This window comes from Pongo pygmaeus, chromosome 1 (assembly GCF_028885625.2).
Source record: "Pongo pygmaeus isolate AG05252 chromosome 1, NHGRI_mPonPyg2-v2.0_pri, whole genome shotgun sequence".
Taxonomy (NCBI): domain Eukaryota; kingdom Metazoa; phylum Chordata; class Mammalia; order Primates; family Hominidae; genus Pongo; species Pongo pygmaeus.
Window position 1 is genome coordinate 217,290,530 of NC_072373.2, and position 16,184 is coordinate 217,306,713.

The 16,184-nt window shown below is 38.6% G+C and overlaps 1 protein-coding gene across 7 annotated transcripts in view; it reads right to left on the reverse strand.

Annotated features, from left to right (window-relative positions):
• PRDM2 (PR/SET domain 2) overlaps window positions 1–16,184 on the reverse strand; it is a 126,455-nt gene that overhangs the window by 79,001 nt on the left and 31,270 nt on the right. For 6 of the 7 annotated variants that reach the window (XM_063659565.1, XM_054437871.2, XM_054437854.2 and 3 more), the window contains 3 exons: window positions 15,397–15,514; window positions 13,610–13,713; window positions 4,370–4,522 (listed from right to left, as the gene is read on the reverse strand). In XM_063659565.1, the coding sequence (XP_063515635.1) occupies window positions 4,370–4,522; window positions 13,610–13,713; window positions 15,397–15,514 (375 nt within the window). The remainder of the gene's footprint in view (window positions 1–4,369; window positions 4,523–13,609; window positions 13,714–15,396; window positions 15,515–16,184) is intronic. The other variant, XM_063659542.1, reaches the window with a different exon arrangement.

The following is a 16,184-nucleotide window of genomic DNA, read 5'->3' on the forward strand; positions in this document are numbered from 1 at the left end:
AAGTAGTAGAAAACAAAACAAAAATTATTAGCAACTTGAAATGGTTATATTACGGAGCGATATATGCTTCACAACTTTATATTAAAACAGCTACACCAATAGACCCTATGAAGAAGAAAAATAATAGTATTTTTTTTAAACCAAGGCTTGTTTTCTTCCATATTACAATATATTGGTTTTTTCTTCTGTACTGGTTAGCATTTTTAAGTCAAGTTCAGAAGAAAAGAAAAACTACTACCTTCAACAAAGGAAATATAAATCCACATTAAAAAAAAGTCAAAAGACCAAACAACCTCTTTTTAAATATATTTTAATATTTAAAAAAATTAACAACAACAAAGATTTTAAACTCTTCCCACTTTCTCTTTGGGTTCAGACAGGTATAAAACCAAGAATCTGCTCCATATTCTCTCCTTTAAACATCAGCATATATAAAATAAAACTTGAAATTTTACCAAACAAATCGGGAAGAAGCAAGGTTCTAATATTCCTTATACTGGGTAAGGAATATTAGAAAAATGTGTCAGAACTATTAGAAAATTAGAGAAGGATTCCAGAATCACTTGAACACACACAGTACAACCACTCATACCCACCTACAATCCAGTCCCCAGCACGGTCTTTTAAAAAATCATAGGTCAGATCTCGGCCTCAACTCTCCAATGGGTGAACAGCACTTAAGCCTAAAATTCATCCATCCCTGCAGACCTCAACAGCCTCATCTCCTAAGATTCCTCTCCTCCTCCCTCCAGCCACATGGGCTTTTGTTCTATTCCTCTAAAATAAAAAACAAACAAAAGGCTGGGCGCGGTGGCTCACGCCTGTTAAGTCCCAGCACTTTGGGAGGCCGAGGTGGACAGATCACAAGGTCAGGAGTTCGAGACCACCTGACCAATATGGTGAAACCTCGTCTCTACTAAAAATACAAAAATTAGCTGGGCATGGTGGCATGCGCCCATAGTCCCAGCTGTTCAAGAGGCTGGGGCAGAAGAATCGCTTGAACCTGGGAGGCGGAGGTTGCAATGAGCCAAGATCACGCCATTGCACTCCAGCCTACGCGACACAGCATGACTCCGTCTCAAAAAAAAAAAAAAAAAAAAAACCATTAGCTTATTCCTACTCCAAGGCCTTTGCTCCTACCACTCCTCTTCCTGGATTGTTCTTCCAGCAGACCTTTGCGTGGCCGGCTCCTTCCTATCCAAGGAGTGGGGTTTGAACGTCTTTCCTCAGGAAGGCCTTCCCTGACTCACTGGAGACAAAGCAGCCCTCTCCTACCTAGCTAGTCTCTATCACATTTCCCTGTCTTAACACACTGATCACTACCGGAAATTACTTTCTTATTTACTTATTATCTGCCTCTTCCCCTATAACACGGAACATCCACCAGACCAGAGACCTTGTCTGTCCTGTTCACTACTATAGGAGAGTACTTGGTACACAGTAGACTCTCAATAAATATTCACCAAACTAATGAACAGAGAAATGAACAGATAGCAGATTTAACAGCTAACTTTCAGGAATTTTAAATCATTTTTAATCATATTACAAACAAAACCAGTGTTGAGATTTCCCAATTATCTGGGTACAATAATAAGGTGAGAAGATACAGAGCCCACAGAGCATCATATGTAACTTCTTCACAAAACCTAACCCACGGAACACTTAATCTAGAAGAACAGTTAGATAATCACTAGTAAAAAAATCTGAAAGGCTTTGTACATACTTGAGCAGATATCAAAGATAAAGACTGGGAGAGGTCTGCAAAAATCAGAACTATGTTATTTCGGACAAAGGTAAAAATAATAGTACTAGTATAGCTAGTTAACACTTGAGGACTTACACTGAACTAAGAACTGTTCACAGAACCTTATATATATTGGCTTGTTTAACCTTCACAACAAACTATGAAGCAGTTTTATTATTACCTCCATTTTATGGATGAGAAAACTAAGACACAGAGAGATCCTTTGCGTGGTCACATATCTAGAAGCCAAAATTTGCTCACAAGACAGTCTGCTCCAGAGTCCCCACTCCTGACCATGACACCATACCACCTTGTGAAAAATAACAACAATCATTTATAAGCACTTACTAGGTGCTGGAGCTGTATCCGTATTCACCCATGCAATCATCACAACAACCCTATGAGGTCAATACCATAATTACCTGTATCTTACAATGTGGGAATTGAGGCACACAGAGGGACTTAGCTAAGGTTACAAAGCTAATAAGGTCACACCTACTTGCCTTGGGTCACAGCAAGTCAAGATCTAATCCAGGCAGTCTGGCTTCAGAGTTCACTCTCCCAACCACTATTCTATCTTGATTCTCAGTGTTTCTGTGAATTTGCATCAGAGATGAACACATTTTAACTTGAAGTACAACGAAGGAATTGCAGTGTCCTAATATCTACACGAGCTTGCATGCCTTCAAAACTTCCTTCCTATTACCTTGATTGTCTCATATTCATCCCCTAGCTAGTATTTCATCTCCACCAGGATTCTACCTCACTGATTCAACCATATGTATTTCTCACTTTAAATACTTTTGAGAAACAGAATGCATTCTTGAATCCAACTTCAAACTCCAATATAAGAAAATTGTAGAGTAATACCTACTAGAAAAGCATGCTACTACGATCCAGCAGAATAAAAACGGAAAACAAGGTTTTTAAAGTCCTAAATAAGAAAGTGTAACAAAAAATCTGCAGGGATTGGATACAAGGACCTGGGTATAAACGTGATAAAAGGCAGTCTAGTTGGCTAACAATGTCAGGAAAGATGAAGCAAAATTAAACAGCTACAGGTTAACTAAACTTCCAGAAGGCCTACTGCCACTACACTAACAAAACACAGCACACTGCAAAGCTGGCCACAGTTTGAAATGTGTGCTCATCAAAAGTGTTCAACTCCATGGAGATCATTTTTTCCATAGACTATTCTCCAACTTATGACATTTTTAATGGAAGTAACTGAATAAAGAGAAATTTGCCTTATAGCAATTTTGCTATCTATTGCAAAAAGCAACAACCATCCATCTTAACAGGCTGGAAATTCTGCCTTAGAATATCTCCATGTATAATGTGAGGATGTGTCTTTTTTTTTTTTTTTTTTTTTTTTTTTTTTTGAGACAGAGTCTTGCTCTGTCACCCAGGCTGGAGTGCAGTGGTGCGATCTCGGCTCACTGCAAACTCTGCCTCCCAGGTTCACGCCCTTCTCCTGCCTCAGCCTCCCGAGTAGCTGGGACTACAGGCGCCTGCCACCATGCCTGGCTTATTTTTTGTATTTTTTAGTAGAGACGGGGTTTCACCATGTTAGCCAGGATGGTCTCAATCTCCTGACCTCGTGATCTGCCCCCCTCGGCCTCCCAAAGTGCTGGGATTACAGGCGTGAGCCACTGCGCCTGTCTGGATCTGTCTTCTTAAAGAATGTGACCCATGAAAACGAGGGAGATACGGCCTTCGCTCAACGAAGAAATGCAGCAACGCTCCACGCTTCCTCACACTCATGTCCCTGAATGTGCTCCATAACCTCATTACCAATCCTAAAACATGACTTTCTTCTTCTTTTCAACAATTAATATCTCCAAAGAAAAATCTGGCAGAAGGGAAGAAACATGTTCTGTTCAATTTCTATTCTGAGTAAAATTTAGGGAAAAGAAAAGCTAGTCCAAGGCTGCATTAATATCAGAGACTAACAGTGTGTATTCAGTTAACACAGACCCACCATACCTACTGATAGTTTCTTACAGTAGGATAAATCTGCCAGACAGTTCCTAATGCCTCTGTGTCATAGGAGAAGGGAAGCAGCTGCCACATGCTTAACTCATCAGTATCTTTAAAGATGCAGTGTGTAATTACTTAACACGATCTTCATGCTTTAGCTCCATGACACACACAGGTAACCATATATTAAAACACAGAACCTTAAGAGTGTGGATAAAGCACTTCCAAATATAATCCCTCCCAGGTCTGCAAAGTCATTGTCAGTCACAACTAAGGACAGCATTAGAAAAATATAAGCAGGCCCAGGCATTGTGGCTTGTGCCAGTAATCCCAGCACTTTGGGAGGCTGAGGCAGGTAGATCGCTTCAGCCCAGCAGTTTGAGACCAGCCTGGGTAACATAGCAAAGCTCTGTCTCTACAAAAAATTCAAAACTCAGCCGGGTGTGGTGGCCTGTGCCCATAGTCCTGGCTACTCGGGAGGTTGAGGTCCAAGGATCACCCAAGCCTGGGGAGGCTTAGGCTGCAGTGAGCCGTGATGGAGCCCCTGCACTCCAGCCTGGGCGACAGAATGAGACTGTCTCAAAAAAAAGAAAAAGGAAAACATAAGCAGAGTAACTAACAGTAAATTAATTCTAACACTGTTACCTTTAAAGTTTTATAGTAAATGGCTCTGTTGATTTCCAGTGGGAATAAATTTTGCTCTTCTCCTGAGCAAGCCCAATTCACATATCGCAGCCAGTTTCCCTTCTCTGGATCAGTGGCATCAATGCACATCCATCCCAAATTTGGGTAATACACCTTGAAAATGGAGAAAAGTAAAAAACTTTTGTTAAAATAGGAGTATCTTTAAAATGCCTCCATTTTTAACTTTTAAGGATAATTCTTTTTCATTATATGCAAGTACTCTATATAAAGCATTTCATAAAAACAAAACAAGCGACAGAGAAAAGAAAAATACAAGGTGAAAACTGAAATTCAAAACTGTAATTCTCATTATTTTTCTATTTAGGCTTGTTTGCCCCGCGCCCCCCACCCCTACACACACACACACACACACACACGCACACACACACACAAAGAGCTATAGTCAGCATGCTTGGGATCTCCAAATGCTTTACAAATACATACACAGAGACAAATGACAACTATGCTCTGTAAAGTGTGACTTAGAAAGGAAAACAGCTTGCAGTGGTGTTCAGCAGCACCCAAATCCCAAGCTTTCTGGGTTGCTCCGCTAATCGAGTATGGCACCTGGCCCTGCAGGGCTATACAATTCAGCAGGTCCCTTTCTGGCAGGGTTGGCAGGGACTTCAGGAGTGAACACGCATTGTGAACCAGGCACATGGGTGACAGGATATGATGCTTCTGCAAACTCAACTGACCCTTAAAACATACTCCATCCAGAGCATCTGCAAGGATGAAGGGGTGATGGAACAGACTCTGGGAAATATCAGTGGCCTTCAAAAAGAAAAGGACCAAAACCTCAACCCCTTTCAGGAATCAAATCAAATCTCCTCTTGCAAGAAGCCTTCCCTTCTCACCCACACCAATTCCTCCCACAGATGCTTCCAGCACTTATCATCCTTCATTTTAAAAGAACATCTATTTGGCAACTATTTTTAACTTTAATTTTGTATATACATGCATACATATACACATTTTCCCAAAACCAATCTACAAAACACTCGAGTAGGCACTGAAACAGAACTGTAGAATCAACTGGCTGACAGACGTGCTGGGCAAAAGAAATAAGTCTTTTACTTTATTTTTAGGAAGAAAAGGATATAATCTAGATGTTTCCATTTCTTTCTCATTATTCCCACCACTCATGCCTTCTTCCCTCCCCTACCCACATTAATCACCTCTCTTTACTGCAACTTTCCTTCTGGAACAAAGCTCCCACTCCCCCCGCTGATGGTGAGGATGCTGCTCTTCTGGGCATGCCTGGGTGTCTAGGCCTGGGATTGCCAAGGGGCAGCATCCACCTTACCGGGCCCTAACACTGCCTTCTTCCTCTTGAAAGTCAAACATCAGGCATAATGCTACATGCCTGACATATTATCTCATTTAACCCTATTTGCAGGCTTATTAGCTCTCCTTTCAACATGTGAAAATTGAGGCTCAAAAGTTAAATAACTTTCCCAAAGTCATCTGTTTAATTGTCATAAAGAAGGGCTTCGACTCAGATCTGCTTGTCTTCTATGTATCACTGCCTTCCTTGACCATCCTAGTTAACTGAACTACCAACATCTAATGAGCACCTACTGCGTAATAGGTACCATGCTAGAAGGTGCACTGTAGTTACTTTAATCATCATAGGCACCAAGGAGAGTATCTGTACACAGTAACTTACATTATTACCCCATCTGCAACATAAACTGTCCCTGGGCTCAGGGATAATAAGTTTCATTTTAATTTACTGCAGTGATGGCAAAGTCCCACTCACTCCCCACCCGAATACTGGCACAGCTACCGAGACTGATGAGACTACAGAGACAAACACAGAGATAGTTGCCAAAAAAACCGCACAGTTCACAAGGTAGCTGGAGTCTATCTACCTGCCTCAGGATAAAAATATAGGTTGTGCCACAACTTCCTGGCTCTCAGGTCAATACAGCCATTTGCAAAAAGCAAAGTGTTACAGTTGAGTACAATTTTTATTCATACATAACTCATTTTGTTTCAAAGGAGACTAAGGCATCTTCTAAGTCATACTGACTGATGTACAAAAAGAGAATACTTGCTTTTCTAGAAAAAGATGACACTTCAATTTTTAAAAATAGGCCAAGAAGTAATTCACAAACGAATACACATAGCCAAAACCTCATAATACTAAACTTAGTTAATAAAAAATAACTTGAAAGCAAAACAATTTTAACCTTTTAAATGGGCACACAAAAAAAATTTCTTAAAGATAGGAAAGGGTGTGAAAAAACTGATATTCCCCCAAACACCTCTGAACAGAAAACAAATTGATTTTGTGAAGAATTTAGCAGTACCTGACCAAAAAATATATATATATATATATATTTAAAATATACACACACTAACCAGCACATACACTTGTAGGAATTCATTCTAATGAGATCACTGGACAATTGTACCCAGATGTATATACAAAAATGTTCACAGAAGTGTGGTTTACTGTAAACTGCTTCCAATTCATGGCTAGATGGAAAACAATATGGAATTAACTCAGTAAATTATGGTCCATCCATATAGCTGAAACCTTAGACACTAAAAAGTACTGTGGTGCAAATGATTAATTAGATTATATGGCAAGATTTATTTCCTGTTAGATATACCTATATACTTGAAAATTTTTTCCAATAAACATGCATTATTTCTGTAATTAGAAGACAGCAATGATGACCAGATGTTGTGAAAATACATTGATCAGCATAAAGGCATTCATAATACATTGATGACTGAATAAAGCATTTATAGGCCAGGCACGGCGGCTCACGCCTGTAATCCCAGCACTCTGGGAGGCCGAGATGGGCGGATCACGAGGTCAGGAGATTGAGACCATCCTGGCTAACACGGTGAAACCCCATCTCTACTAAAAATACAAAAAAATTAGCCGGGCGTGGTGGCGGGCGCCAGAAGTCCCAGCTACTCGGGAGGCTGAGGCAGGAGAATGGCGTGAACCCGGGAGGCAGAGCTTGCAGTGAGCCAAGATCGCGTCACTGCACTCCAGCCTGGGCGACAGAGCGAGACTCCGTCTCAAAAAAAAAAAAAAGTAGGAATAAAGAAAAAAAGATAATCTCACTTTGGTAAAAACGTGTTTCAATGAAAGCCTTTTTTTTAAGAAATAAAGGATTTTATTGACATTGCTACCTAGAAAATACTATACCTTCTTGGTATGTTCAAATTCCAGTTGTGTTTCAGTTACAGAATTAGATACCTGAAGGGTTTGTTGAAGATTATAAAACTGACATCCTAGAGAATTAACTTTCTGGTGACTACAGACAAAAATGGGTCTTCAGTATCAACTACTTCACTCCTCAGATTACTTTAGGCGATCAGAGACTTCTTTTAAGAACTATTCTAATAGATCACCGTATTCGAAAATGTTCTGAAAATTCTAGAATAAGGAAATAAAAGAGAATCTAACAGTTGATAGCACATTTTATTTCAATAAGCCCACTTGTCAGAGGACATTTCCCAAAACACAGGTTACTTTTATAGAGATACTAAAATACAAGTTTAAAAAATAAATAGCTTGGCCTCTCAAGCCCTTGAAGCCGCACTAACAGACCCTATCTTTTAAAATTAGACTGACTAGATTTTATACTACAACTACACAAATGTTTCTGGAAAATCTCCCAGCAACAAATGCACGACAAATGTTGACTGGTTCACGGTAGACCCCCAATGAACAGCCACTGGACAAATAATTTATTTTCACTCTTAAATCAGAAATTCTATCTATGAACCACAGATGTTTAAGAATCCCATATAACCCTATAAGTAACATGCAAAATTTTGTGCACATATGTGCATTTGTGTACTTTCAGGGGAGATTCTCAAAAAGGTCCACAACACAAAAAAAGTGTAAGAGTCTCTGGGCTTTGCTAACAGGAAGAAGACTGAATAAGCAACCAAGAAATGGGCTCCTGGGCTGATTCCAGGACTAATATTCTAACAATATTATTTTTAAAAAGGCCTTTATTTTAAAAAGGCTTTCATTGAAACACTTTTTTACCAAGTGAGATCATCTTTTTTTTCTTTATTCCTACTTTTAAATGAGGGTAAGTTCCTAACAGATTTGTTAGGAACTTCATGAAGCCACATAGAACTCAGATTTCTCACCTGTGGAAAGATCTAGGTCACTTCTAGTATATCTTTATTCCACAAATAAAAATTTCCATGAGGTATTACCAGTAGTTTATAACACCACAAACATTTTATGCCAAGCATGGTGTTCAAGAACTTAAGACAGTGCCTGGTACGTGCTAAAAGCTTCATAGAGGTTAAATGAATGAACAAATAAATTCTCAGAGAGTTTTTTTTTTTTTTTACACCAGACCAAGCTGCCAATCTGAGTACAAGTTAACCTGTTCAAAAAGATCACTTAATTCTCTGTACTTCAATGTCCTTCCTTGTCTGTCCTACAGTTCCTGAGAGAAGAGGAATGTAATTGGCTCATCTGTTTCTATGACAACCAGTTCTACAGCCATCCCACACCTTTAATTACTTCATTCAAAACCTATGCACTGCTATTAACCACTCAGCTTCTCAGCAAACCTGAAACCAGACATCACCACATTCACTCCTACTGCTACTCTTCCCTACACATCAAGACCAGGGCTCAGCAAACTTTCTGTAAAGGGCCGCACACAAATATTTGCAGTTTTGCAGGCCATATGGTCTCCATCACCACTGCTCAACTCTGTGATTAGGGGGCAAAAGAAGCCATAGATAATATTTAAATGAATGACCAGAGCTGTGTTCCAGTAAAACTTTACTCATGAACTGAAATTTGAATTTCATATAATTTGCACATGTCACAAAACATTTTTATTTTTCCAACCATTTAAAAATGTAAAAACCATTCTTAGCTCCAGCGCTGTAATAAACAGGTGGCAGGTTGGATCCTGGTGATCCACCTTTCCCTACTGCTAGAAAGCAGCACTGAGAGCTGAAAAGTACTTTCTGAGAAAAGGCTCTGCAGAATCAGCTGGTTGACTTCTCTTCTTCTTGCCTGCAATTTTAACTTACAAATAATTTGAAATCAGAAGAACTGAGATAGCGAGGACTATAAAACTCACCTGTTAATATTTAATCATAGCAGCACTGACTGATAAAAAAGTTTACATATCTTTTAAAAATTACATTAAAGTCTTCTCATTATACAGAGACAATTTATCTGTCAATTTTAACTGACATGCAATTCTACTTCTTCCCTCTATTCTCCTGACCTCAAAATGTGTTGCCTGAATGAATAAAATGTAAATATTAACAGAAGCAGTGACCACTGCTTTTCCTCTAGAAAAATTGATATTTTTAACAATTTAATATTAAAAAGATTAACAATACTGGATTTTAAAAGGCTGGCAAGAAACATATACTCTTGGTGGTTGTATAAATAATTAATAGTACAGTCCTTCTGGAGAGAAAACGTTCGGCAAAATTTATAAAAAGTTAAAATGTATATAACTTTTTGACAACATTTATACTTCTAGAAATTCATCTTAAGGAAATAATCAGACAAGTCAACACATATTTATATACAATGAGTTTTATACTTTGAAGAAGTATTTATAATCATAAAAACATTAAAACAATTTAAATGTCCAACATAAGGCTTGGTTAAATAAATCATGAATGGTATACAATGAAATTGTGCGTAGGCATAGGAATAATGATGTAAATAAGCCAGGTGCAGTGGCTCGCACCTGTAATCCCAGCACTTTGGAAGGCTGAGATGGGCAGATCGCTTGAGCCCATGAGTCCATGAGTTCAAGACCAGCCTGGGCAACATGGTGAAACCCCATCTCTACCAAAAATACAAAAATTAGCTGGACATAGTGGCACAGGCCTGTCCCAGCTACTCGGGAGGCTGAGGCAGGAAGATCACTTGGGCCCAGGAGGCAGAGGATGAGCTGTGAACATGCCACTGCATTTCAGCCTGGGCGACAGAGCAAGACCTTGTCTCAAAAAAAAAGAAACAAACAATAACGTAAATAAGTAGTAGACATAGATATGTCCACAAGATACTGAAAGAAAAAAAAGCATTAAAAACTGCATGTGCTGTTTGAGCTCAATTGCATCAATTTCTACATATAGGTTGTAAATGTACCAGTGTATGTGTGAGGCTGAAAATAGAGAAGCAGCGAAGCAGGGAGTTAAAAGAATGTTCAGGAAGATGTTCATAGTGGTTGCGCCTGGATGGTAGGAGTTTCAATGATTTTTATGTTCTTGTATATATTTTTCTGTGTTGTTTCTATTATGTTGCAGTGAGCATGTATTAATTTTACATTTTAAAAGATTTATTAGAACATATAACAGAAACAGTTACCGCTAACGTAAACTATGGACTTTGGGTAATAATGATGTGTCAGTGCAGGTTCATGGGCTGACCACTGCCCCGCTCCGCTGTAGGATATTGATAATGGGGAAGGCAGTGCATGTGTGGGGACAGTGGGTATTTGGGAACTATCTGTACTGTCTGCTTAATTTTGCCATGAACCTAAAACTGCTCCAAAAACAACTAAGTGTATTTAAAAAAAAAAGAAGAAAAGAAAGAAAAAAGCTTACTAAAATAATTCTTATCCAAGCAACTCTAAAGTTCTGTTAATTAGAAGCAATTTGAATCCCATAAAAGTACATCTAAAAGGCTTTTATCAGAGGTGGTTTTAAAATACGGCAGATTACTCAGCGCGGATGGGGAAAGTCAAGAGAACGAAAACACCAAGTCCCGAGCGCCAGCTAACTAGCGGCTCCCTGCCAGAAACCCATCGAAGAACGCTCTATTCTTGTGAGAACCTATTTTGTGCATTCACCCTGAGGATACTCTACTGTTTCTCTCCCGTTATTTCTGATTTAACAGAATGTTTTCAGTGAAAGCTTAGAGGACTTAAGACTGGGTTAGATAATCAAGGGCTCAAGGAGAGCAATTTAACACTTTGTCTTAGATTAGCTTTAAAATGGAATTCTGTCTGGGGTCTAAGACCCTGCTGCTAAAAGATAAGCTGGTCTTAGGGGCTTTGATGGAAGAACAAATGCCAAGATGAGATTCTGATGATAAGCCATTTCTGTTACATTAATACAAGGCATTCTGATGCAGGTCTGAGGGTAAGAGCAGAGTTGGAATAAGTTAATGGGAAACTACTAAGTCTTACCTCAATGTTCATTTTCTTCTTTCTGAGAAATATTTACATTATAATTGATACTTCCTTTGCCATATACATACTTACACATGTATGTCATATCTATTCACTTTTATTTTAACAGAGCAAAAGGCTTACAAATGTATATTTTGTAGTCAGAACTACTTGAATGAGATTTTTTTTAATTGCAGGAAGACAAAAGCCACTCTTGATAAGAACTAGGATTCTTATCAAGGATTTGCAAACTCTAGTAGTACAGTATATAAGAAGCATCTCACATTAACAATGGGATGTTAACAGGTTTATAGAAGAAATTCTAATAAGTCATGGTTCCAAATTTTCAACAACTATCAAGTCATACTATGTATGAATCTCAATGCAAATGAAGCTTAATTTACAAAAAGCACTATTAATAAATTATACAATATGCCCAATAACATCAAGTTGTTACATGGGATAAAATAGGTACTACTAATTTAAGTTTAATATTGATGGCATTTGTTCAAGATTAGCATTATCAACACAGCACTAGAGTAAGCAGTTTCTGGTTCCTTGACATTATTCTCACTAAACGTAGTGCTAAACCTGGTGAGCTAATTTGCTAGTTTCCCTTGGGAAACATCTAAAATTAAAAATGCAGTTTATTTGGGAGCATAATTTTGTGGTCAACACATTTTTAATCATGCAGGCATTATCTTTAGCAATTAACATTTTTTGGCCGGGCAGTTTTTCTACAAATGCAGAACTCTTACACCTCAAAAGTGGTGAAATAACAGAATGCAATGACTCTTGTGGTAAATCCTCATTTCCTAAGACACCCCCCTTTAATAGTCAGAAGATACATTATAACAAATTCATAAGAAACAAAGAACTCAAAATTATTGGGAGAAACTGTCAGATGTTTCAAGTTGGGAAACAGCTTAGAGCATGAAGAAAAATAGCAGCGTACCTCAACCATACAAATGCCACAGAACTTCTTGATGAAAAGTGTCCACACACTTCCTAGCCATATTTTATTTTTAGGCTTTTATATGTTAATGTGTGAAAATACAGATGTGATTCAATTTCAGACAATCTGACAGGAATGCTTTTCCTCACCATCCAAAAACTTAACTTGTTTTGAAAAGGAGTCATACCATGGAGCTCCTATAAGAACTCAGGGGGGCTTCCAGGGGGCGCTGACGTGAACTAAATTCATCACAAATGCTGAATTCCTATGCAATACCCCAGGGAACAACAAAAGCAACAACGACAAATTTTATCTTCACAACTATCCTAGGAGATATCTTCTATCTATATTTTTTAAATTGAGGGTTTTCTAGCCCAGAGGTTATGTACCCTGCTCCAAGTCACGAAGCTAGAGGTAGGATTTGAACTCAGGCAATGCAATGAAAACCTTAACTGCCTCCCAGTAAGGCAGGAGAGATGCATTCTACTTCTGCATCTACAGGCCTCCCGGGTGGAGCCCCCCAGGGAAGGAGAGCTCAGCTCTGTCTCCTGACTGCTTCTCCTCTCAAAGGAGTGTGCAGATGCCCTGCTGTCTTCCAGAATTGCTGGGAAAACATGAAATTAATAGATGAAAAACTCCTGAAAAATTACAAGCTCTATATATGTGCCATATGCTAAATATATCCAACTGAATATCCTAGCAACACAGAAATTACTTTCTAAAATATAGAGAAGAACCTAACAGTGCTTTCTTTGCAGCCACCATAGAGTGTCTTTTATGGGGTTTATGTGGCGGCCTGTGAAGTGACAAACCATCAAACAGGAAGTCAAGGTCTTAGTTGCAAAGCAAAACACCCTGGACACAGCAATATAAAACATGGATTTGACATTTATTGTTGAGGACAGCCAAGCAGTTTCAAAATACAAAAGCATATATAAATAGCAGTCTGTATCCAGGGAAACACATTTTCTCTTTAATAAAAATATTCTTGATTTTAAAGAACACATTAAAACGATTGTTTTAAATTCAAAATGTCAAATTCTGAGAGAACAGAATAATTATTTCATAAAACTCTGAAAAACAATCAGAATTACTTCTTACCTCCCACATGTATACATTATTCTTAACCTGAGATCTTTTCTTCTTATCACCAACAAATGGCCCAAATTTTTTGCCTTTTAAAATTGGTTTAGTGGCCCAGACACCTAGAAAATAAAATCAGTATTTTTATAATGTATCATGGTTATTTTAAAGATTGAAACCATTAAAATCGATTAAGTTTCACAAAATAGTTAAAAGGCTAGACTGCCTAAATCAAGCTAATGTTAAATAGCCTGAGATCAAGTTAAATTAAGTCAAGTCCTCAATGGGGATTTTTATTTTTCTTCTTTATACTCTTCTGTTCTATAAAGAACCTATATTGTTTTATAATTAGAAAAAAATGTTTTATATACTTTTAAAATGTTTTACGTGTAACACTACCCATACAGTAGGATCACAAATACTTGAATAACACAGTCACAATAACTGAAGAGAAAAAATATTGGAATGGAGTGAAACTACAACTGATTTTTAAACTCCTCTGTCTGCTTGTTTATAAAGTTCAAATTGTCTCTAATGAACATGACTTGTTCTTATAAAGGGTTAGAAATACAGTTTTATGAATAAATATTTTTGAAGTTCATTTGCTTAAAGTAGAAAACCCTTTCCTGCCTAACTAAGCTTCCTGAAAACTTAGCTACTGGAACGGCTCACTTTTCAGAGTTTCTAACAGCCAAAATAGCTCTTCATCCACAGTATTCTTAGGGTTATTTCTATTTACTATGCACTGACCATAACGGAAAGCGATATAATGAGCAAGCAGGCAGTAAAATGGCAGGAGTCTGGCCCGGCAGTCAAGGAACTGGCACACAGCATCACTTTAGATCGGTTCCCTCACCTTTTGGCTTCAGTTTCCTCATGTACAGAATGGGGGGTAAAGGCTGGGCCAGTCCTATCCTGCTAGGATGTACAAATTCCACTTCTCTGTAAGTCCGCTATGAACTGCATTTGACAACACTACTAACAATCAGTTGAGCTATAAAATCAACCACTTTCATTTGAACAATATGTTCAAACTGCTCAATGAATAAGTTTCCAATGAGAATTTTTAAAAGCATGTATTAAAATTTTTTCATACATATGTACATATAAATTGGAATATCGGAAGTACATCAAAAAAAAAGAAACAGGGATATAAATATGATATACTCCAAGACTGTATTTTGACTAAAGTTTTACAATTTACTTCCTTAGCTTCTGTCTAAAGATTAGGCCACAAAAAGACCAAACACACACAAGCTTGGTGTGTATTCAAGGAGAAATCCCAGCCAGAAGAATTTAGATACACTCACAGCTTGTCATTCATTCAAGTATCTACAGAGGGTCCAGAAAGTAGCTGGTACTGGAAGCACAAAGATACATAAGAAATAAAGGCACTCACAAGCAACAACAGGGCCAAGTGTAAAAATATTACAAAACAATGAAGTGAATATAATGGTACAATCATGCTCCTCATGGTGAAATCAGGGAGAAGGGAACAACACGTTCTGTGGGGTGAGGCTCAGCAGGGAGACTCAGAGGAGGAGGACACTTGGGCAAGAGGGATGGGACCTACACGCACGCACGTGTGTGTGTGTGTGTGTGTGTGTGTTCCTGGTTTTATTTTTACAACCCATGTCCAACCTGGATTCTTGACTGGAAAATGCATCAATACCATATAATCTTCTAAGTCAAGAGCAAATCGCTGCTTTTATGGTGCGCTCCCTACGTGACATGCCCCTGCAGGAAGCCTCACTGCCACCTGCTCTTTACTGCCTGACTTGCTCCGTGACAGAATGAGCACTCACCAATCCGGGTCTTGTCAACAGCAGAAGGGAAAAGCCTCACTTCCTCCGGAAGTCCTCGCAGCACATGTTCGGGTACCTCAGCCAGGGTCTCGGTGGCCGCCGCAGGCTCAGTAGTGCTCTGCAAGTCAAGAAATAGAAGGATCATAGCAAAAGAAAGAAAACTCAAATCATGGGTTTTTTTTTTTTTCTGGTTCAATAAGCAAATATGCAAAAATGTAACCGAAACCTGAAGCTGGCAAGACAGACCAAAACGATGATGTCAAGCATTTGAGGAGCTGCTTTGATGCTTGTTTGTAACTGTCCAAAGGAAACCACTGCAACCTTCAAGCATGTCTGTGTTACTCTATTTTGTTCCAGCCACCTGTGGCCATTTCCAAAATATGATCATCTCTGCCACCATACTGCTTTAAACTCAAATAGAATCTGGCAGCAAAATATATCATAAGCTTACTTCTAAATCAAAGGCTACCATCAGTACCTTAGCACATTTAAAAAATAAAAATCAACACTGCCCACTTCAATGAATGCTTTCAGCACACACCACAAAGGCTATTGGGGCCCTCCAACCCTGCCCCATCCATGTTGCCCTCCAGCAACAACCCCTACCTAACTGGATGGGGCTTGAATATTCCACCCCAAAACACGACAACTTATTGTGGTCCCTTACTGCAAGTGCCACCTTTCCAGGAAACAGTAATTTACCACTGTTTACCAAGTCACTAAACAGCAAAGTCACCAGGATATCCCAGAGTTGCTAAGAAACAGAGAATTTTTAGAAATTATTTATC